The 22,374-nt window shown below is 40.1% G+C and overlaps 1 protein-coding gene across 1 annotated transcript in view; it reads left to right on the top strand.

Moving 5' to 3' along the window:
* The first annotated feature begins 775 nt into the window (after window positions 1–775).
* Window positions 776–22,374, top strand: part of LOC131978288 (collagen alpha-1(XXIV) chain) — a 93,785-nt gene continuing 72,186 nt past the window's right edge. Inside the window, exons 1-3 of the mRNA XM_059341891.1 lie at window positions 776–1,467; window positions 13,449–13,519; window positions 17,821–19,199. Of these exons, the coding sequence (XP_059197874.1) occupies window positions 1,415–1,467; window positions 13,449–13,519; window positions 17,821–19,199 (1,503 nt within the window). The 5' untranslated portion in view covers window positions 776–1,414. The remainder of the gene's footprint in view (window positions 1,468–13,448; window positions 13,520–17,820; window positions 19,200–22,374) is intronic.

Genomic DNA, 22,374 nt, shown 5'->3' on the forward strand with positions numbered 1-22,374 from the left:
TTTATGCACCTAATAAATCTGTGTTTGTGTAAATCACAGGACTAAACACAATGCAGAAGCTGGAGCTGATGCACAATCAAAACCCCTCAAACTACACAGCATGCTACCTAACCCGTTAAACCACCTTCACACTTCATATCTCAGACCTGCTCAGTATTATGTCACACGCTGGTCTGTAACATAACTGCTTCATTTAATTTTATGTGAGTAGAAATGCAGTTAATTTGAGGCCCTACATGAAAGTGCAATTATTGTGGATGCAGGCCAAGTAAAATAAATACCAGGATGCAATTGGGTTGTTTTATATACAACACCACCACATGCCTCTGGCCTGCAATTTGCACATACTGTTGCATAATTTTTAATGCTGGAGGATGATGACCAATAAATTCTCACTTACTTGTTATGGATATGATATTCAGCTTTGACTGTTTAATCTTCAGAGCAAAATGGGTACACCAACTCCTACTCTTCTGCTAAGAAAATAAGCTCTTAGATAAGGGTGCACTTTTAGGGATATGTCTGTGTAATACCAAAATAAAGAGTTGTAAATGGGTTCTGATATGACTTCCCTAATGCTGGTTAACACATGCCATTAGGGCCAAAACAACAGTGCCTTGAGCTGCAGCACCTGGCAGATTTGCTTGTCAGCAAACAACATGAGTCTGCACCAGCTGATCTCTTCTATTTTTCTCTGGCATTATTTCAGTCCGGGTGTGTACTCTACAGTGTGTGGCTGAGTGCATGTGTCTAAGCAGGCAAGTTTAGGCAGATTTCTACAAGTGGAATGCTTTTTACCCTGCAGAGTATATAAATATTGTACCTGCTTTGGGTTAATACAGTAGTCAAAGTAAACAAAGGGCATTGATTAACACAAGCCAAAAGCCTATCCGTGATGTCACGAGCCTGTAACTGGTGAAATCCAACACCACCAGCTGGTAGGAGTTGTGTTGGGGTGAAGACGGGTCCCCTTGCATCAGTGCAAGTCAAGGCACATAGCAGAAATCACTGCCTGGGGGTAAAGACGCACAGAGCTGGATCTGCTGTTGTGTTTGAGACCACTCACTCGAGCTCTGACTCTCTGTATCCCACACAGCAGTCGAGTCAACCCTGCTGCAGCGCTCTCCAAGCCAACTTTTCTATACAACTGTTGCGCGTCTCCACTTTGGATAGAAATAGCCTTATCACTGCGCGCCGCAGAGCGCAAAGGATCTGGGAAGCTCTGGTTTGAACGAGAGGGAGAGATCTCTCCTCCGGACTGCAGTACGATGAGGAAATTCTGAGGTGGCAGAACTCATCCGTCCACTTTACGCTTCCTTTGGCTGTTACCAAAGGGTTAGCCCATGAGCAGGTATCCTCTTGAGTGTGATTCTGTTTTCACCCAGATCTCTGCTGCCTGGACAAATGCATACAAATGCATTTAGGAGCTCAACGGACAAGGAGTGGACACGTTTCCGCGGCAGCAACGTAAGTGTGCATTTGGTTTTTAATGCTATGCAGATGTTAGACTACCTTTGAAAGTGCTCCGAAAACAAATCTTCATATAAAATGGCAACTGTCTGTTCCTGACTGGGCGCCAATTGGCTTAAAATTCCTGCAGCTATAAGTGTTTGCAACCAAAACGTGACTGAAAGAAGAATATTTTCATCTGGTCAATACGATAAATGCAGTTTAATATTGAGATCATTGGTTTTGGATTTTTTTTCCCAATTAGATCCCATTGTTTCTGTTGACTTTTCATTCTTAATTCTGCACAATAATCATACAAGCTGTAGTACAACTGCATGTGTGGACTTATAACAAATATTTACTTTGAACTTTTTTTTGTTCTTGGCTGATCCTGTTAAATGTAGCTGACATCTAGCAGTAGGCCTACTACTTGCACAAGTCTTGGCTTTGAACTCACCACATGAACATGCAACCTGGGATTTCCTACATTATAATCTGACCACCATGTGTCCCACTGCAGAACACCCTTCTTTTTATTTATCTTACACTCACATAGCTTTGATACGCTGAGAAATAAACACTGAGGATGGCTTGGAAGCAGAGATGCTTATTCAGCATGTTTGTGATAAATCCTTGTTGCACTGTATGATGATATGTAAGCATAAGAGACACCATCAAGGACTCGAGATCTAACATAATCAAACTCTGTCAAAGTCTTTTAGCTTTAAATGAAAAAAAAATCTATTTAGTGCCTTTAAACCTAAACATTCCTCATGGAAGTGTTTATTATTGACATCCTGCATGCAGGTTTTGTTGTCCTGTTACATTCAGCCAGGACTGGGGAGCTACAGAAATGTGCACGCCTCCATAGGCTACTCAACAGGAAATGTATTTTCTTCTATCAGAAGTGAGTCCAAGTTGTCTGCACTCTATTATGAATCTCTTTTAGATAAGATCTAAAAAGAGCTACGCTTACAGTGCATTCTGTTGTTCTCTGCTAACAGTGTTTGCTCGAAGGAAAACAAAGTGGACCTGATATCCTTGAGAGTGAAAATGAGAGCCTTATGGGAGAAGTGGGTTGACTGAGAACAAGTGTGGCCTCCTTTGAATGCACTGGGAGAGTTAGTGTGTATGCATCAGTGGTTAACTGGCTCCTGAGCTCCAGACAATCACCCACTGTTGCAAGAATTGCTGCTCCATTGCTGGCGTTGGTTGGAGTGTATAGCTGCAGAGACTCACAGCTATTCACGTACTGTAGACTAGCCTGAGAGCATGCTGTCTCCTCATCGGTGCCTGGTTCCCATAATAAGTTGATGATGCAAGTTTTTCAGGAAGGGAAGAAAAGCTTAAACTGGAGTAGGCGGTCTAATGAATGATGTCTTAATGAGGTGGAGTTTGTGTTTGCCGGGTGTACTGACACAGTGGTTAGTTCACAATGACATTCAATTTGATTGATTCATCTACTGTGTGGTGCACCTGTGCTTTAGAGGGACAGTTCACCCCCAAACACATTTCTCAACTATTTATTGGTCTAGGTCGAGAGTGTTGGCAAGTTCTGCTGTAGAGATGTCTTATTTCTCTTAAATATAATGGAACTAGATGGCACGTGGCTCATGGTGCTCTAAGTGCCAAAAATATATGTTTGAAAAACTCACCAACATTGTCTCTTTCCATAACTCATGACACAGTTACTCGAGATAATAATCTTTGTTTTGAGTCGTTTTTTTTCTCTACCAAACTACACCTGCTAACCGTATCCGAAGTGTAATGGACGAGAGGTTCATGCAAGAGGTACATTTTAACGGCTGAGCTGTAAGGTTAGCTAACCCAGTGGTGCTAGGTGCTCTAGCAGTAGATGCACACTTCCGTATCCATGATGATACAGTTTGGGGATGTAGCTTGGTTTCAAGAAAAAAGTTCCTACATCGAACTGCTCACAACAAGGTATGGGAATATCTTGAGTAACTTGGTCATAATTCCTAGAAAGAGACCTTACTGGTGAGTTTTTCCAAGTTATTTAAAGGGGGAGCTTTGAGCACCATAGAGGAAGTGCCATTTAGTTATTTTATATTAAAGGGAAGGCAGACATCTCTTTGGTTTCAGTATTAACTGTCCCTTTAATGATGGATTGGTTCATTGTGTTGCTAAGTTGTTGGATATGCGGTCTGTTTTTCTTGAAATCGTCAATGAAAACTAAGCAGGGAACCTTTTTGATAATAAGGGATAAGTGTAAAGTCACACATTTGCAAATGTAGGTGAGTGACTGAGGTGATAACCGCCATCAAAGTTCACAGAAGTTAAACTCTACAGGACATTTAGATTTGCTCCTTAGCTTTTATAGAATAGAAGTGAACAGGAGGCGAATATTCAACAATGTTCATTTCGCTCATGTCTGACCATGCCCTAACATTTACTAAAAGTACTGATGCTGTATTCATCAGTATACACACTCTTCTTCTTTGACTGGACTGAGAAGTCTACTGTAAAGATACTAGGGTATGTAACATTGTCATTACATGGAGTACAGATACTGAAGGTCACCATGGGCCTATCATCACACTCACTGTAATTACCCTTTATATGACCTCCCATCTTTTGTTTTGTTTTCTATGTATTTTAAGCCAAAGAGTCTGTAATTTTTGGGAAAATAAGTAAAATAAGCTCAGTTGAATCCTACAGGGTGGTATAACATGAAGCTTAAAAGAGCAGTTCACCAAGTTTTTAAAAAAGCATTAAAGTGTCTCTGTGAAACAGACTAAATCTTAAAAAGAGAAAAGCGTTGATGACTTCAGGAGAAACCGGAATAACCTGTCCATCTTGTTGCCACAGTATACTCACCTTCTCCACATCAGTGCCTGTAGGGATTTTGGCCTGTCTGTGTGAGTGAGTCTATTTAACCCTCCTAACATCTGCAGGTCCCCCCACAACAGGAAAAGGGCAAACTATTAAAGGCCAGTGGAAGTTTACTCACAGCCCTTTGTCTGCTCGCTGACTTGTGGACTAAGTCAATCTTTACTCTGGTCTGCAGTGACCTCTTGACTCTTGACTGAGGGAGCACAAACATGCACCACGCTCTGCTCTTCGTCAATTAAGAAGCATCCGGACATGACATACCGGTCTCAGAAAATTATATTTAGCTTAATTCATGAGTTGCTTGGGGTAGTTTGGAAATGTATCTGAGAGAACATAAAGCGGGCAATTGAAAAGTTGGAAACTTTTTGACCTGCTGATTTTCGCTTGCGGCCGTTTAAGACATGAGAAGCAGACAAGCCCACTTAGTGCTTCCATAATGAAGTAATTATGATCAGGATACAGGTGCTAAAGCTGAAACACGGCCAGTAGGAACAGATATTGGCTGCGCATCAGTTCCCTGCTCTTGTCCAGGAATGTTTTGGTTGAGATTGAGAAGCGAAGCATGCAGGAACAGAACACCTGATTAGCAAGAAACTCAGATGTTTCCATTGAGGGAAATATCCGCTTGGTCTTTGCATGTGAACAATGTGTGTGTGTGTGTGTGTGTGTGTGTGTGTGTGTGATGTTGGCTCTTACCAGTAGAGATCTACTGAAAAGATGGATGTAATTGAATGTATTGTAGGGATGACGTGCTTTTCATGGCCGATACCAATCAGACAACCAACAATTTCAAATTCCTGCATATTAAAAATAAGTTCAGAACCTGTAGTTTATGCACACCTGGGGGTAAGAAAGGTTAAGATGGAGAGAGCAAAGATATGATTAAATATTTCATTGCTCTGACCTTACCAAATCTAACTAAGAATATTATTGTTAAAACAACAGAAACAAAGAAGTTCTGACTCTTCTTTCTAGTAATGTACCGCTACCTTGGCTTTGACATGTGCTGACGTGTGACATTTTGACTGTGCTTAATAAAGAAAGGGAAAGGGGTTGGGGGACAGCTATGCTAACTAATTGAAATGTATAAATTTATTAGCAGTAAATTTTCCATTTTCAGCTGATAATTTGCCATCCGGATCTGTTATAAACCTTAGCACCTTGGAGCATTGTGTCATTTTATGTGTCAGAGTTATTATTGCACTCACTCTGTTTTGAATTCCACTCCATTTGAAAAAGAAAATTGCCATGGGGGCATATAACCGTGGAGGTTAAACTAATGCTCCAAGGTCAAGCTCTATAAACCTCAATTTTCTGCATAATGACTCTATGTGGAGCACTTCTAAAGACAGCTACTGTTGTGATACTCTGAAGGCAGAAACAGTCTCTTCAAAGTCAACAGAAAGGGTGAAATGTGACGGGTCAGTAAGGTGACTCCCATCGGGTTTATTTAGATGGTCGAACATGTATCCTTACAAATCAGAAAACCTTTTCCACCAAAGGCAAAGTAAAGAAGCTGCTGTTGTACACGATTTAATTTTTTTTATTTTATTTTTTTTACCACAAATACAGATCAACAGCAATTTTACTGGTGCCCCTTTCTTTTTGTTTATACCCTCGAGAAGTTAAACATTTTAGAGTTGTTTGGGTGGATTAACAGCTTTGCATGCTTTGTTGATACTAATGGGTTTGGTAAGTGGCCTCCCAAATTCGACATGTAAACAGTGTACTGTGAATGCCACTGCTCACAAAGTCACCCCTGACAGACACATCCTGACAGTAAGAAAAGTGTTTCCCTTTGCCTTATGAGGACTGTAAACACAACTTAAGTGACATTGCTGTACTTGCCAAGCCAGATCGAGCACTCTACCTCTCCATTTGCCTCTCGGCCCGTTTCCTCAGTTGAATGAAGCATTGTTAGGGATCCAAGCTAATTTTGAGGGGAGAAAGGCAAGATCTGTTACTGCTGGAATGATTCATTGCAGAGGGGAGTTTTAAGTTGTGATTATTTATAGTCTTGACATGACACCCACTCCCCACATAGTGGTATTTCCCTTAGTCAACAGAGCAGTGTTTGGGGAGCTTTGTCTTGCTTTCAGCGGTCTTTTCCATTAACTGTGAGGGCTGGAAAGCATGTCATAGTGTGCTGTCACCTAGACAGGGATTTACCTCAGGATTTAATAAAGAAACGACAAAACTTGTGGCTCCGCATGTAGCAAGTAGGGGACTGGGGATGGGAATAATTGATCGATGATCGATTAATGGTCCTTAAGAATTTGGTCGATCACGTGGAATTTTTTCTAAACTTTTATCCCACGATTTAGTAACCCATTTATTTATCAACCAGTTGCCTATATCATGATCCTGGGCGCCACCTCTTCCCTGTCAGTCTGGGAAGAGCCCTGAACTGGACTCATGCTTCCTCCATGACATGAGGAGTTAGCAGACCGCTTCTTGACGGGGGGAGATTCCCCGGGAGGACGTAGTGCGTGGGAGGACCACGTTATTCCCACCGGTTCCTCTCCCTCCCATCAGGCGCCCCGACCAACCAGAGGGAGGCGCTATAGTGACCAGCGACCGTTTTTTGTGGGAGGTCACAAAAACATGCAATGATCGTTATAGTGCCTCCCTCTGGTTGCCCCCTTATTATGTGGATTTTTAATCAATCTTTGTATTTTTTTATTTTAATTCTATCTATGACTGCGTATCAGTACTCACTGAACTGAAACACGGCCGAGCATTCAGTTCTACGGCCGCACGTGAATAAGCCAATGAGCTGAGAATTAAGTTGGATAAAGCTACAGTTTGCAAACTGAAATTATAAAACTGAAACACACAGAAATAATACATGAGTATTAATTTAATTACTGTATCAAACCTTGCTAGCATGAGTTACTAGGTTTAATTTTCTCCAAAACTCATTTAAACACAAGACACACTTAATTATGCAAGATTACTGTGAAATCTAACATCATGCCTCTTTGGGGGTTTAAACATAAAACACTGAACTCCTTGACGTTTTCTTTACAATTTAATCTCACTTGAGTTAGTTTTACCATCGGCAGGAAGTCTCTTTTCGTCCGTTCAAAATAAAAACATCCATATTAAAACAGGCTTTTGAATAGTACTGTTTATATATATCTTTTATTTTGCCTATGTGTGTACGATTAATCGATTAATTGAACTTTAATGTTATAGATGCTGGAGTTGGCAGGTTTCTTCCAAACACCCATACCTATAGGGGACCTTAGTTAATTCCAGGTTGCATTATGAATAAATACAAATCTTAAAGAATGTTAAGTTCACCAAGTGATGCTGACGGAGAAGGATGACAAATGCTAGGATTAAAGTCCTTACCCCACTGTAGATGTGCTGAGGCGATGACCTGAGTCTGTTTGGTGGGAGAACCTCAGGGATGCCTTAAATAGCCCTGAACATGGAGACTGTGTGACCGACTGTCTGAATCAGCATCAGATGGCCCCACTTGACACTCCAAAAGGGAATGTTAAGTGTTATATTTAGTATTTTTCCCCTTTTGCTCTACTTTTAAACCCTGCCAACTTTTAAGCAGAACCAGCTACTCATTGGCTTTATAAATGTCAGTTTCATCCTCTCTCAACAGATGAAGGATTGTAATCATATATTCCCCCCTCGTTTTCTTCTATTGCTTCTTCCTGCTTTGGGGATATGTCTGTGTTCCCGGCAGTGGAATGTCGCACCAGTTTCTCGATGGGGAACAGGTGACAGGCTCAGCTCATAGTGTTTCTACTTACACTCAATCTTTTTTCTCTCCTTCCCCTTCTTTCTCTCTTTCTCTCACTTTTTTCCCTCTGTATGCATCTGTTTCTCTTTGTTTTGCTCCAGTCTGCAAGGGCTGCATTGCTCTGGGAAAACAAACATGACTGCCTGTCTGTGGCTTTCTGTCAAACAGGGCCACACAAACACGGATAGTCTCTTTGCTGGGTTAATCTGGTTCTCAAACGCCTGATGAAGGAGAGATGTTTGTGAGACAGATACCATGCTGTTTGTAGCATAATAATCCCTGAAGATTTAAGGTGTGACAACAGCCTGTGATTGATAGCACTCTTACATAACTGCTTATTAAAATAGCAATACTACTGTCTCCTTCTGTCTGTTGTACGACCACCACACTGTGTTAAAAGTCATCACACTATTGCCAGAAGCCACTCCAAGTTGTGTCAGCAGCTGTTACTATGTACAGGGCTGTCGATGTGATTGAATGTACAGAGTATGCTTTGAAGTTGCACATGATGAATTCTCTGCAAAGTATGTTCTGTGTTATAGTTGTAGGAGAAAAGAGATGACATGTCAGTGACTTGGACTGCTTTAAGAATCTGGTTGTATTTCAGTTTTATGCACATCTTTCCACATTAACTAAATTGTATTATTGCATTTTTCAGTCAAGGTTTAGTGGTTTGATTTAATTTGGTAGTTAACATTTGATTTGACTTGTCATCATAGGAGAACATGAGCAAGACAAACTATTTCCTGGACAATTCTAAACCAACCATTATTCAGTTAGTATGTTGCTCTTATTTCATATGAAATGTGGTGTATAAATGAACTTGATTTGATTTAACTTATATTCAGTCAGTTTGATGGGCTACAACATGGTGCATAATCTGTAGATAGAGACTGCTCCATACTGTGGTTGATAATATGAGTAAATGTTACTTAGCATATATAGGTACGGTACCCTCAAAGATTACACAGCATTTTTCCCATCTTTGCTGCAGAGGCACAAATTAAATCTTTCATCTTCTACATAACTGTGGGAATAAAGAAAAAAAGCATGTGGTGGCAGTTGTACACTTTTGTCTGTGTAATCCCTGGCCACCATGTGTGTGTTTTCTTGAGGGAAAATCCGACTTTACACCCAATGTTTGTTTCAGGAGAAATTACTATCCCAAATGATTAATTTCCCACGCTGAATATATATTTCTGTAGAATGTTTATAAATTATATGACATAGAGCAGGAATTGTATGGAGAAAGAAAACAGTTTACAGCACATTTAAAACTGGTATTAACATCATTTATAGGCCAAACCTTATCTGAAAAATGAAAAAATGTCACTGCAATGTGTAAATGCACACAGTCCTCTGCGTTCCTTTACATTTCTTTGACATTTTGCTGATTGTAGGCATTGGTAGGCAGTGCCACCTAGAGGTGGGGTTATTAAGGGTAAAATAACTGAAATTCCAGAAATTGATTTGAGTAAGATCACTATCTGCAGTAACTTGTATCCTTATATCTTGTTGTGTTATTAATAGTCTTTGAAGTAATAAATAAATACATTCTCAAATTAGTTGAGCATGTAAAGAACATATTTCTTTAAATTGTAAATGTTAGTTTTACAATCAAAATGTTGAGCTTTTCCTTCAGATTTTTACCTTCTCCTTCTCCTGCTCCAACATTTTCAAAAAAAAAAAAAGAAGCAAATGATCATGTATGTCATGTTATCCTGTATATGGAATTTGTGGATTTTCAGAATATATAAGGAGATCATCATCTCCTTTTTATAGAAGAAAGCCTGGTTGAGAACCTCTTTCAAGGTCTTTGGGAATGAAGATCGATGAGGCAGAGAAGTGCTTTTTACAAGTTGAAAAAAATAATTTTAAAAGGCAGGCGTGACACTCTAAATCTTAACTGGGGCTTTTCCCTCTTTGTGGTCATAGCTTTGCTGAGGCATGCCTCAGCATTAAATTGTTATTAACCAAATGTGCCTTTGAGACCAAATCCATCATTGTCTGGAAACAATAAAACATGACACAAAAATGCTCCCTCCATGACTTTTCACTATATTTCCAGACATAAAACTGTCAAAATTGAAAGCCTTCATAAACAGAGGAGTCAAGATGCCTTTTAAGGGACCCCCAGGATTCTCTTTTCCAAGACCCAACAACCAATTTCAAACCAATATTGACTTAAGCTGAAAGTAAGGATTACTTTTATCATCAATAATTCTAGGTAGTTTTTATGATTAATCAATATATTTTACTCTACAGAATAAAAGTACTAAAAAATACACAGAAGTTTTCAGTGCCCAATGTGTTAACCTGTAATTTCTTGTTTTGTCCAATCAACTATGCAAAATCTGATGTAAACTTATGTTTATTTAGTCACATATTAAGTCACTCATCACGCAGTCTGACAAACTAGCAATGGTTAACGGTTGTACACTTAGTACCCTTAGCCGTTAATAGAACTGACATACTAGCAAAACACATTTAACCATAAACTGACAAAGATAAACTAAAATCTGCTATTAACGGACAATAAATGCCATAACACTCATCCATAAGAGGTTGTTGTAGGGCGCAGTACCCATGGATGTATGGCACTACCCCATTAGCTGCCCAAAGTAAAATAAGCATGGCGGAGGGATCAGGAGGCGTTCTTTGACCCTACCTTGACGTTGTTGGGAAACATTACTGCAGCAGGGAAACTTGTTATCCATTTACTTCTATTTTATTTTTTGCATTGTTGTATTGCTGTTTGATATACGTTTAAAAAAAGAGAAAAAAAAGAAACCTGTTATCCAAGGGAAGTCTGTAACAGTTGGCTAGTGAAAAATATATTGTCATTTTAGCTACTTAACTGTTGCTTTGCAAGTCTGTGAGTGACTCATTTCAACTTAACTGTTTTGAAGGCTCGGGAAGAGGGTGAGGATTCGCTAGAGATGGGTGGATGAAGCCTTGTGAAGCCTTTGAGGCTTCTTCCTGATTGTATCGAAAAAAGATTTGAAGCTTCAAAGCCTCAAAGACCGACCCTACCAGTGACATCTAGTGGTCAGCTGCTATTAGAGTAGCAACAACTGATTCCAGTTCCAACACAAAAGCATTAAAATCAGTCGTGTCTTCTTTGTGAGAATCATTGTTCTCATATGACAGTGTTACAACACTTTGAAATGTCAATTTACTAATGAAAAACATGTTTAAATGTGTTGTTACAAATAATATGAAGAGATTCAAATTCAACAATGTAGAAGTACTTTTGTTTGAATGATTCTGAAGGACTTCCTTGTGCCACAATATGAAAAAAGTGAATATTGTGCTTCTGGTACAGTGTGAAAATGAAGTGCTTGTGTACATGAGGGGATTATGCAATTGAAGATCTCTTGTAACGCTATCAAGCGGGGTGGGGGGGGGGGCACACCGATTATTTTGCATCTGCTTATAATGAATGAGGCAGCGCAAAAGATTCAAATCAGTCACCTCACTTCAGGTGCTTTGTTGTGATGTACGAAGCCTCAGACATCATCAAATGATCACAGAGCTTTGATACAAGCCTGAACACAGTGTTTTGAATCAGTCGGATTCAAAAGAGTGAAACAGGCTTCGGAGCCTCAGTGTCAAACGGCTCATCTCTAGGATTCGCTGTACAAATCCAACATTTGTAACATCAATACAACGTTAGCTAGCTAGCTTAAAATTACAAACTTCTGTTAGAGTGAGCAGTTTGTCTCTCCTGAGTGTATTGTAAAAAGCTAAGATTTTAACAACTTTACTTTCATGCAACATTGATATTTACTGAAACGTTACTTCAACCTGTATTATAAGGATACGGTTAATAATTAACGTGTGCCCTAACGATACCGTTAGCTTAAAGATACTGCTAGCTTAACCTAAACTTTTGTAAGGACGACAGTTAACGTTCAATTACCAACCGTTATGGCTGGCTAATTGAGGTATTTTGATTCTCCCATCTCATTTTTGAGTGAGTGAGTGAACTCTTTCAAATCTTCTCGTGCCTTAAAACTGTGCAATATGTCTCTGTGTTCATAGGTGGTGAGGGGCAATAGATTTACCAGCTGTTTTTTCATTAATTGATTGCAGACTATTTTCATGGTGGAAATTTTGGCACAGGTGCAGCTAGGTAATGTTGTTAATAACGACTGTGTTACATTAGTTTTATATCTCTCAGTGCCAGGACCCTTTTTATTATTGTGCTGTGGGTTCAATGACATGTTTAAACTTACTGACACGCCTATTTCTTCCTGCCATAACTATCGTCAAAATGAGCTCTTGGCCATTCTTACTTTGCCTGCTTGTGTTGTTGCAGGATGATTTCCAGTTCCCGCTGTCTCAAATAATTGTCTATGTATCATCACCTCAAGTCCCCATTACAAAGAGATCCAGCAGAATTGGCTGGGATGGTTTGCCACTTTTGTTCTTGTGGCCTGTGGCTAATCTGAGTGGTATGTCACTTGGTATTGGTATACTGGCCTACTTATAAATGGTATCACATGTCACTTGTGTTCCAGTGTCAAGTGTTAGGCCATCCGGCCATCAGGCATCTGTGCCTTCTTTTCTAGAGAGACTCTCTCCTCATGTCAGCAGGATAAGGCTAAATGTCCAATAGTTAATGACTGAATGGAAAGAAAAAAAGAGTCCTTGGTGTTTCTTTCACATTTGCCACAATTCTCCATAACTTGCTTGTGACTGAAGCAAAACCTTAAAAAGAGACCATTGTTTTGTGGAGAGCTGATCCTGATTGACTTGAGTGTTGGCTCATCTGTGTGCTGTAACTACACTCTGTCTTAATATAGGATAATCAGTATGTAGCCAGGATGTAGTACACTAACATTTTTCTCTTGACAGAGTTTCACATACCTCGAAAACCACCATGCATCGTTATTCATTCATTCATTCATTCATTCATTCATTCATTCATTCATTCATTCATTCATTATCCTTAACCGCTTATCCGAACTCGGGTTGTTGGGATGCATTGTTATAATAAATAGAAATTCCTCATACCAGGATTGTAATTGGATGGGAAAAGGGTGCTACTGTTGTTAAGTGATAAGCACACACTCTAAATTAATAGATCATAACAGTCATAGATAGTCACAGTCATAGATGTTAATGTGTGTTACCTGTATTTGCCCATTGCACTGGCAACCTGGTTCTTAAAGGAATAAATGGACATTTGCATTTATGGGAGCAGTGTTAAGGGTAAAATTGGCTAATCTGTGTCGCAGAATTTTGATCAAAATTGTTCCAAATTAGCTTGGCATGGTTACTAATTTGGTCATCTACATTGCATTGATTTCTATGTTTCAATAGATTCCTTTTAAAATCAGCTAATTTGTTAATTGTATGTGTTTTTGCGTCCCTCTAGGTGGAACTTTATCCTGCTCCTGTCAGTATGCTCAGCAGTACTCTCTGGACAAGAAGACTACCAAGCTCAAGGTAAATACCAGAAACCTAATGCATAACAAAACATTTGCATTAAGATTATTACTATTTCATTTATATACAGTAAAGGCCCCCCATCTATCTTTCTTCCTGACAAATTAACTACACTCTCTGACATTTGACTATTCAGCCATATCAGTGAGTTTTTATCTATCTTTAGCTATCTTATCTAATAATCGTCCTAGTGAGTTCCGTGTTGTGAGTTATACCGATTTGAAATATTGGGAAAAGAAAACCATGGATTTATACTCTGTATCAGCCCTTAACCTAAGCTAAGGTTTCTGAATCGGCTCTGAGACAGAAAAGGTATGACTGGTGCATCCTCCGTAGTGCAATGCCTTTTAGGGAAAAAACATTTTGCAAGACAAGATCCAAAGTACTTGAATATAACAACTAAAAAGTGATTGTATATTTATTTCAGTTTTTTACTGTGGCAAGCATGTATAGGGACAGTGGCTGCAAACAAGAGCTCCTTTTTTTGTTCTTCACGTTTTTAAACCGTCCTCCTTGACATGTCTGCTCTTGCTCTCCAGGCCACAGCATGCATAAAGAAGCAGCCTAAATAGCCTCTCAACCTTCGTTACCTCTCCGCTCACCCATCTTTTTTTCCCTCAGTGCTCTCATCTCTGGTCCATCAGAGAAGGCTCTAAATATGTCAGATGTAAGCATAATGTGAAGTACATGCTAAGAAGAGCACTCTGGAAAAGTACTCCAATCAGTCAGACAAAGAGGAAGAGGAAATCCCAGGTAATTGCTTAGCATGTATTGGAAGTTGTACGACAGCTGGGCAAATTCTGGGGATAGTGACATTAATCAGGATGAGAGGAATTGAAGGTGAGAAGGGCAGGAGGTAATGATAGGTAGCAGAGTTTTTTTCCCACCAGGCCAGAGTCAGTACAGGTGTGGCAGTTTCTTTATAACCTTTGGACAGTTCAAATGTAATTTATATTACTCTGGGTGGGCTTCCTTGAAAGAACTTTCCTTCACTCAAGCAAGAAAGAATGCAGTCAAAAGAATATAAAAACTCTGATATGTTTGGAATCAGAAGGTTGTACTCTGTGAATTTGTTGAGAGGCTTTATTGTTTTTTTGAGTGGCATATATCTGGGCCCATGCCAGAAATCCCATATAGGGTATGCATGCGTACTGAAGGTTGACCTTGCAATGAATCCTCACATACATTTTTTACATCTCCACGTGTACAGAGGAAAACAAATCACTTCAAGGCCCCCCCCCTTATTCCACCTTGCATTGTCTTCTCCCCACACATCTATAGTTGATGAACCCACTCCTAGCAGGATCAATCCATCATAAGGAGTGGAGGAGGAATGCACACAGAGTGCTAGAGCAGCTTGTCTTCACGTATGAGACAGGTTAATTGGAATCTGGGCTGACTTTACCTCAGGCTAAAAATGTCAAGGACATCTCAGTGCATGCTTAGATCAGCTGCTGATAGATAGTCTCCCTACCTGGGCTGCAGGACTTTAAAGTTTGCAAAACATCATCCAAAATGATGAACCGTTACACACCGTTACACACCAAAATGATGAACCGTTACACTTTTACTCTCTGCTTCTTCCTCTCGACCTACTTAACTCCTAAACACTGAAACAGAAAAATAATACATCTGTTTCACTCTTCACAGTTTAGCACATCTATGATAGAAATGCCAGTGGACTCCCCTTTTTCCCAAAAGTACTCTTTCCCCAACTGTATTTCTATAAGAAGTAGTCTACCCTGAGAGCAAAATATACTGTATGTTATACTATACCCTTGCTGCAAAATGCATTTTTTGACTATGACTATTCAATTTTTTTGGAATCTTAATGTCTGCATTAGCCATATTCCTAGGCTTTAAAGTTGTATGAACACTTGCTGCTTCAACCTTAAAGTAATACAGAAGAGTGACGCTGCTCTTTTTCTTAGATCTAGAAACTCTTATTAGCAGACATGCTATCGACCACATACCATGTCTCGGTTTAGACCTTTGAATGCACCCACTCCACCGAGTTGACTGATTTGTTTGGCATCATGACATGAAACAGCGATTATCGATTAACTATTAGCCAGTACGCACCATGGATGGGACTAATGCTGTTATCAAGCCGTTGTCAAGCAGTATGTTTACATAGACAGGATATCTCTTTAACCCTTTATCAGGCGATGAACCGTATTTGGTAATGTCAGCGGATATCCAAAATAAAAAATATTATAATATAATTATAATTATTATATATATATAATATTTTGAGAAAAAGTTGCAAATTTACTAGATTAAAGTGGCAGATCTACAAGAAAAAAAGTTGCAGACTTAAGAGATTTATAGTAGCAAATCTGCATGGAAAAAAGTCACAGATTTATGAGAAAGAAGTGGGGGAAAAAGCAACTTTTCTCGCAGATTCACCACTTTAAATCTCGTATATCTGCGACTTTTTTTCGCACAGATTTGCCACTTTAAATCTCTTAAATCTGCTACTTTTTTTCTTGTAGATTTGCCACTTTAATCTAGTAAATTTGCAACTTTTTTCTCGACCCCATTTTGATATCCATGGAAGTTACCAAATATAGTTCTTCGCCTGATAAAGGGTTAATGGTGCTTTGCATCGTAGTGGTATTTTGATTTTTGCTCCTCTCCACTCTTAAACCCCTTTCAAAACCAGTATTTTGGCATGGCTATCTGTACATCAGTGTCAACTCAAAATGATGTTAGATTCACATGATCACAGCGATTGTGATATTTTCTTCTGACAATCATCTTGATACTACAATCACCCAGTTCTAACCTGGTGTTGTTTATGTCTAAGTTAACATGACGCTGTAGCTGCACAAAACTTGTTACGTAAAACATTTTGTTGTGATAGTGACAAAATAGTAGTAAGTATTGAATGTTGATCAGGCATGTCTGGCAAATTCATGAAATACACTAAGGTAAATGTCTGCATCAGCACTAATCCAATTGGTTGGATCAGTGCAACAGTATTTCACAGCAATCACCGCAGAATATATAAAACGTACCCACAATGCTCTCAAAAAAGCCTTTTAGGTCTTTTTAACAGGTAAAATAAATAATGGAAGACAAAGGAAGACAGTTGAATGCTTCGCTCTGGATGTGCAGGTCACTGGTTGTTAATGCTTTCAGCTCCTCCTCAGCGATAAAAAAAATCAACCAACCCTTCTTTGAAAGTTGGCTACCCAAATACAGAGGAGGAGTTGTTTCAAAGGAAGGCAGCATCTCTGGATTAGCAATGAAAATATTTCAAACTGCCCCTGAGATCTCCCCACCATATTGCTTTGATGCATGCTCACAGATGCACACACTTATTCACATTGTATTTCTTCTCAGTCTCTCCATCTCTTTCTCTCACATGTGCCCACAGATGCACTTATCAGGTCAGCTTCTAAAATAACTGACCAGTTGGTGATCCAACTGACAGTCGATCCAACTATCTCCAGTCTCGCGATATGTCTATTGTGTTTGTTGTATGTCTATTCTCTGCCTCCAAATACTGTTTGAGTGCTTTTGCCTGGTTGTGCCCAACTGTCAGTAGACTTACCATACATTCTTTGAAGAATTACCTGTGGGCATGGGAAACGAATGACAGGACCATTTGGAAGAAAGCTGCTCCTATGAATCTTTGGTGGCAGATTGATTCAAAAAGGCTGTGTGGACTGTTTTTCTGTATGCTAGTTAGGCCCCATCCTTCTCTAGTCCCCTCCACTCATCTGGGCCACAGCTGCCTTTTCTGTACTTACTCCAAGAGAAGAATAGGGAGTAGTCACTAGTATCATGGGGAGACTGACCAGTTACTTTTTCATTTGACTTGAACGAGGACAGATTATGTAATGTCCCGCATTTTTTTTGCATTTGCTGAAATGACATGTCTTTCCTAAAGTAAAATCAGCCATGGAGGAGGAATAAGAGGAAACATACAAAGAGAGAGAGTGAGAGAAGTCATGAGCCAAAGTCCCCCATAGGTCTTGAACCGGGAACTTCACTTACATAGACTTACCTATGTTACTTACATGAGTACCTGTCTTTATACCTTTTCCTCTAATATTATTGCCTCTTTGGGTTGGTAGAGCTCCTTGAATTTGTCATCCTCTATCGTTACAATAAAGTATTGTCTAGTCTGCTTAAGTCTACACTAAATCAATAAAAACAGCCCTGCAGATATTTTACCAAAACAGTTTAAACTTGTTTTGATTAATTTCTTCTCAGAAACTAAGCCAAAGCTTACTTGATTTGTGATCCAGCCTCTGCGTGTTAACCTTACCATTTTCTCCTCTGTCCTTCAGGAGTGGATATCCTCTACCGACTGGGGCTTACAGCTCAAAGCAGCAAAGACGAGAGGACAAGCTCACCTTTGACTACTCAGACCACTGTTCCCTTACCTTCGAATCTTCCTGTATTTCGATATGGGGTATTACTCGACTCAACCTCCCTCTATGAGGCTCCAGCAGGAAGTCTGTTCCCACCTGAGATTGGCGAGGAGTTCTCTGTTGTGGTTAGCCTAAGCTCCTGGCGAGCAAACAATGCTTTTCTTTTTAGTGTCAGAGATGACAGGGACAGGTTGCGTTTTGGCATTCAGCTGCTGCCACGCAGAGTGGTGGTTTACACGGCAGAGAAAGCTTCCATCTACTTCACCTACAACTGGCAGGATGGGCAGCAACACCATTTTGCTGTTGGTGTACGTGCACGCTCAGTGTCCTTTTCTGCCGATTGTGGGGCAGTGCAGCAGAGGGAGCAGACCCTGGGGAAATCCCAGACACTGGGGGGTTCTGGGGGTCTCTTTACTCTGGGCAGGATGAACTCTAAATCGGCACCATTCAATGGTCGAGTCTGCCAACTAGATATCTATCCCTCAGCCCAAGCTGCCGCGCACTACTGCAACTACCTTAAAACACAGTGCCGGCTGGCCGACACTTACCGATTGCCTTTGCCACATCCCGGTTTGGATATTGAGGCAAATGACCCTCCTTCTAACCCCTTTACAACATCCCTCGTTGGAGTAGCAGCTACCCATCATTCTCCCATAAAAGCAACAGCAGCTTTCAGAGTGTCCCCAGATAGTTTGGTCACACAGTATCCAACACTTAGCCCATCAGCACAATCTCATCCTGGGGATCAGAGCCACGTTTCCATATTGGATCCCCTTGCCCACTCAATCACATCCTCGCTTCAGCCCGACAGCCTCACCTTACCTACCCCGAGTGGAAGAGCAGTTCTGGATCTCTCCTATCGCACAACTATTACCACTACCAAAAATGTGTTGGCGGAAGGGGGTAGTCCCCAGGGGGACACTGATCACTCTGAAAACAGCACAGAGGGAGAGAGCAGCTCCGGGAGCCTGCAGACTCCAGATGCCACCCCAGGCCTGATTTCCCCAGTCAGGCAAAGTCGAGTGAAGGAAGGACTCAGGAACAACTCCATCACCAGCTCCAGGGACTCTCACTCTGGGGCTCAGCAGACTCACCAGCTCCTGGAGACTCATCTGAGAGCTAATGGCACCACTTTGTACCGGGAGAATCAAGTGGACACCTCAGAACAGCACGATCTGGATGGCAGCTATGATGATGTAGACATGGGAGGATACGATTATGGATATGAGGATACGGACTATTTCTATGACTACGAAGATGGTTTCCGTGGCCCCAAAGGAGAGCCAGGTTCTCCGGTAAGTGACTGTATTTATGAATGCCAAGTAGAGCTATGAGTGTTTTTGGAACAGTATTCAAAGAGTTGAGATACAAGTCAGTGCATTGCTGAACATTCTTAAGGAAATTATACAATACACTGCAATCAAAGTTAATTTATGACCATCACACTTAAAATGCTATGTAAAATTTGGCTTTGTTACATACACACAGGATATGTGAAAAAATATTTTGGCAGGGCGGTGTACTCATTTAGAGGTGATGGCATGTCCAAGCACTGCTTTTTTGTCATGTATCTACAAGTTGTTAAAATAACACGTCATTCTCTTCGTGAAATACTGCCAGCTACTTACGTTAGAGAGGATAACTCATCTGGAAGTTGGAGGTATACCCTGGCGAAAAAAATAGCTGTCCATCCAGCCTTATGATGTAAGCTGGCTGTCAGGATAGCTTTGCCACTGAACATGCTTTTATAGCTTGGCTTTACAGGTATTGCTTATGTTTCCATGAATGAGGTATGTTGGGTCTTTCTATCTGATCTGTTTAATCTTTGAAGTGTAATGATGTAAGATGTCTTGACTCATCTAGTTTCCATAGCTCACCTATAAAATGCCTGCAGGTGTGACACAGCTCTGCCAGCACTGAGTTGTTGCAACTTATCTTTACATCTCAGAGTAGGTCTGCACTGTACTACAGTATTGTGAGCATGATATCTTCTAAGCCAGTGATTCCCAACCTTTTTCTTGAGGGACCCACATTTTTACCATTGTAAACTTTGGCGGACCCCCCCACCTCTTTGGGGGCTAGCTCGCCGAGTTTTCGCCGCACAGTGATGTGACACATATCTTTGTAGTCAGCATAGTTTCTGCTTTCACGGGACACCAAGTTTGTGTGGATTTTCGGTTTTAAGAGGTTAAATTTACACTTATATGCTAAATTACTTACTTTTGAAAAAAGCAGACATTCAAACCTGCCATGTGTTGTGAGCTTGTAGATTGACTTTTTTCAAATTTATAGGTGTATATGTATATATTTAACCCATTAGATGTATTACACAGCTTAAAATCAAGAGGGCTTTGCGACCCCCCGTGGATATTTGGCGCCCCTCTGGGTGGGTCGGGCCCCCCCGCTTGGGAATCACTGGTCTAAGCCACAGGCCCCTCCATTGGGTCACACTTATATAAAACATTTATATGTCTTGGATACTTAGATACAGGTATGTTTTGATTGCACGGTCAACTTATGTCAGTGGCTGTCATTGCCTCTTAATTTGAATTTGTAAAAAGCTGGTTTACATCATTAGCGGCAGTACAGTTTTGCAGTCAGATAAGGGTAGAGTGTCATGTGTCGGATGAAAACGGGAGCCTAGTTAATCCGTTTATACCAGATGGAAAATAATTTTTTTCTCTCAAGCCCAATGCGTGGGAATCCCCAGATGGAGCAACCATGGGGCTCTTCTTTTTTTTTGTTTGTTTGTGAAATTATTTGTTGCAATGCTCCAGAGTAAATATGAACAGCTCAGAAGAAGAGTGGAACTGTGGACTTCAGTCAGTCATCATGTCCTTAATGCATTTCCCCTCTTGGGAATATCTCGGTTACAAAGTCTGTTATTAAGCTACCTACAGCAGCTGCTTATTGGACACATTGGGTTGGGTAACAATTCAGTGGCTATTAAGCTCATGTTAATGTCACTCAATGCAACAAGTTCAAAGGATGATTCATTCTAGCCTTCAACATTACAGACATTTCACTTCTTGAATTGGCTCCATTGGGAAAGATTGGACCCGTGTCAGCACAGATGAAGCATGTGAATATTATCATTTTCCTGCATGAGTTCTTCAGTTTCTTTAGGCCCTGTTGTTGTGGCGAAGGCGGTGGTTTGCTCACAGTTTCCATGTGTCTGTGTGTGGGAGTCTTGAGGAACAAACAGCTGTTTCTTCATTCATGTCTCCCTCTATGCCCATCTACTGCTCTGCTGGGGGATACGGATGCTCCAGAGCACCCCATTATACTCTTGCTATAGCAACAGTTCAGAATCGTAAATAAAATAGTAACCTACATTGTCTGTTTTCATCAACAAGTGTGAATAACATCATACCTTATAGAGGGGTTGTTGTTTTTGGGGAGATGACACTGGGGAGTAGAAGAACAGCCTGGAGAACAAATACCTTTCTTGACCAGAAGGGGATTTCCTGCTGACTCCTTAATGTTATCCAGAAATGGAAATTGCTGTTTGTGTGTTATATGTAATATATTTCCTTTCGAGTGAGAAAAATACTCCTGACCTAAAAGATACTCTCAATTTTCCGAATGAAATGATTTGTCCTGCTATTTTTGATAGTAACTTCATACATTTATTCAAACTCTCCTTTAGCAATTCTAACATATTTCAGTGACCTCACATGACTGTTGTTTACACCAGTGTTCCGTCTGGTTAATGTCATTATGTCATGTATGATAGACTTACATTATTTCTTAATAACTTATGTTGGAGAAGACCAAGTCAATCAGTTATCTACTTCCGCTGCAGATAACATGCCAGACTGACATAGCAGAGCATTTTAAGGAGCAGTTAGACATAATAATAAGCAGCACGAGTCACACATAGAATATCCAATACAAAAAGCTTCTTTACCCCCGAAGGCAGTGGTAAAATAAAAATAAAGACTTTAGTCTTGCGCCTTTCAATATGAAAACACAATATAAGGAGTACACATCACAACAGATCAAATCAGTCTCAGTCTTGTTTGGTTCCAAAGATAGGTGAGATAATCAAAATATTTCTCACTCAATTGACACCTCAAATTACATGTACAATTTACAATTTACAATTTACACCTCAATTTAGCGTGGTAGTTAATGCCTTCTACAAAGTGGTACCGAAGTGGTACAGAGTACTTTTAGGCGTTACTATTTTTTTTGGTTTATTTCTTATCAACTAAACTTTGGCTGTCAACTACTGCAAAACTATCGAATGAGTCATTTACATGGGAAAGTGTTACAGTAGTCTAATGACTAACAGTCAAGTATTTTTGCATTATTCTGTATTGAATAGCAGGATGCGTTTCACTGGTACTGGTATCTGCATTGGACTACCAATTTTCTAGTATTGTGACAGTCCATTGAAGTTATTAAGGCTGGTTGATAATTAAATATTACTGAATAAAATACATCTTTATGAGGTTTAGATTTAAA

This window comes from Centropristis striata, chromosome 9 (genome assembly GCF_030273125.1).
Source record: "Centropristis striata isolate RG_2023a ecotype Rhode Island chromosome 9, C.striata_1.0, whole genome shotgun sequence".
Taxonomy (NCBI): Eukaryota; Metazoa; Chordata; class Actinopteri; order Perciformes; family Serranidae; genus Centropristis; species Centropristis striata.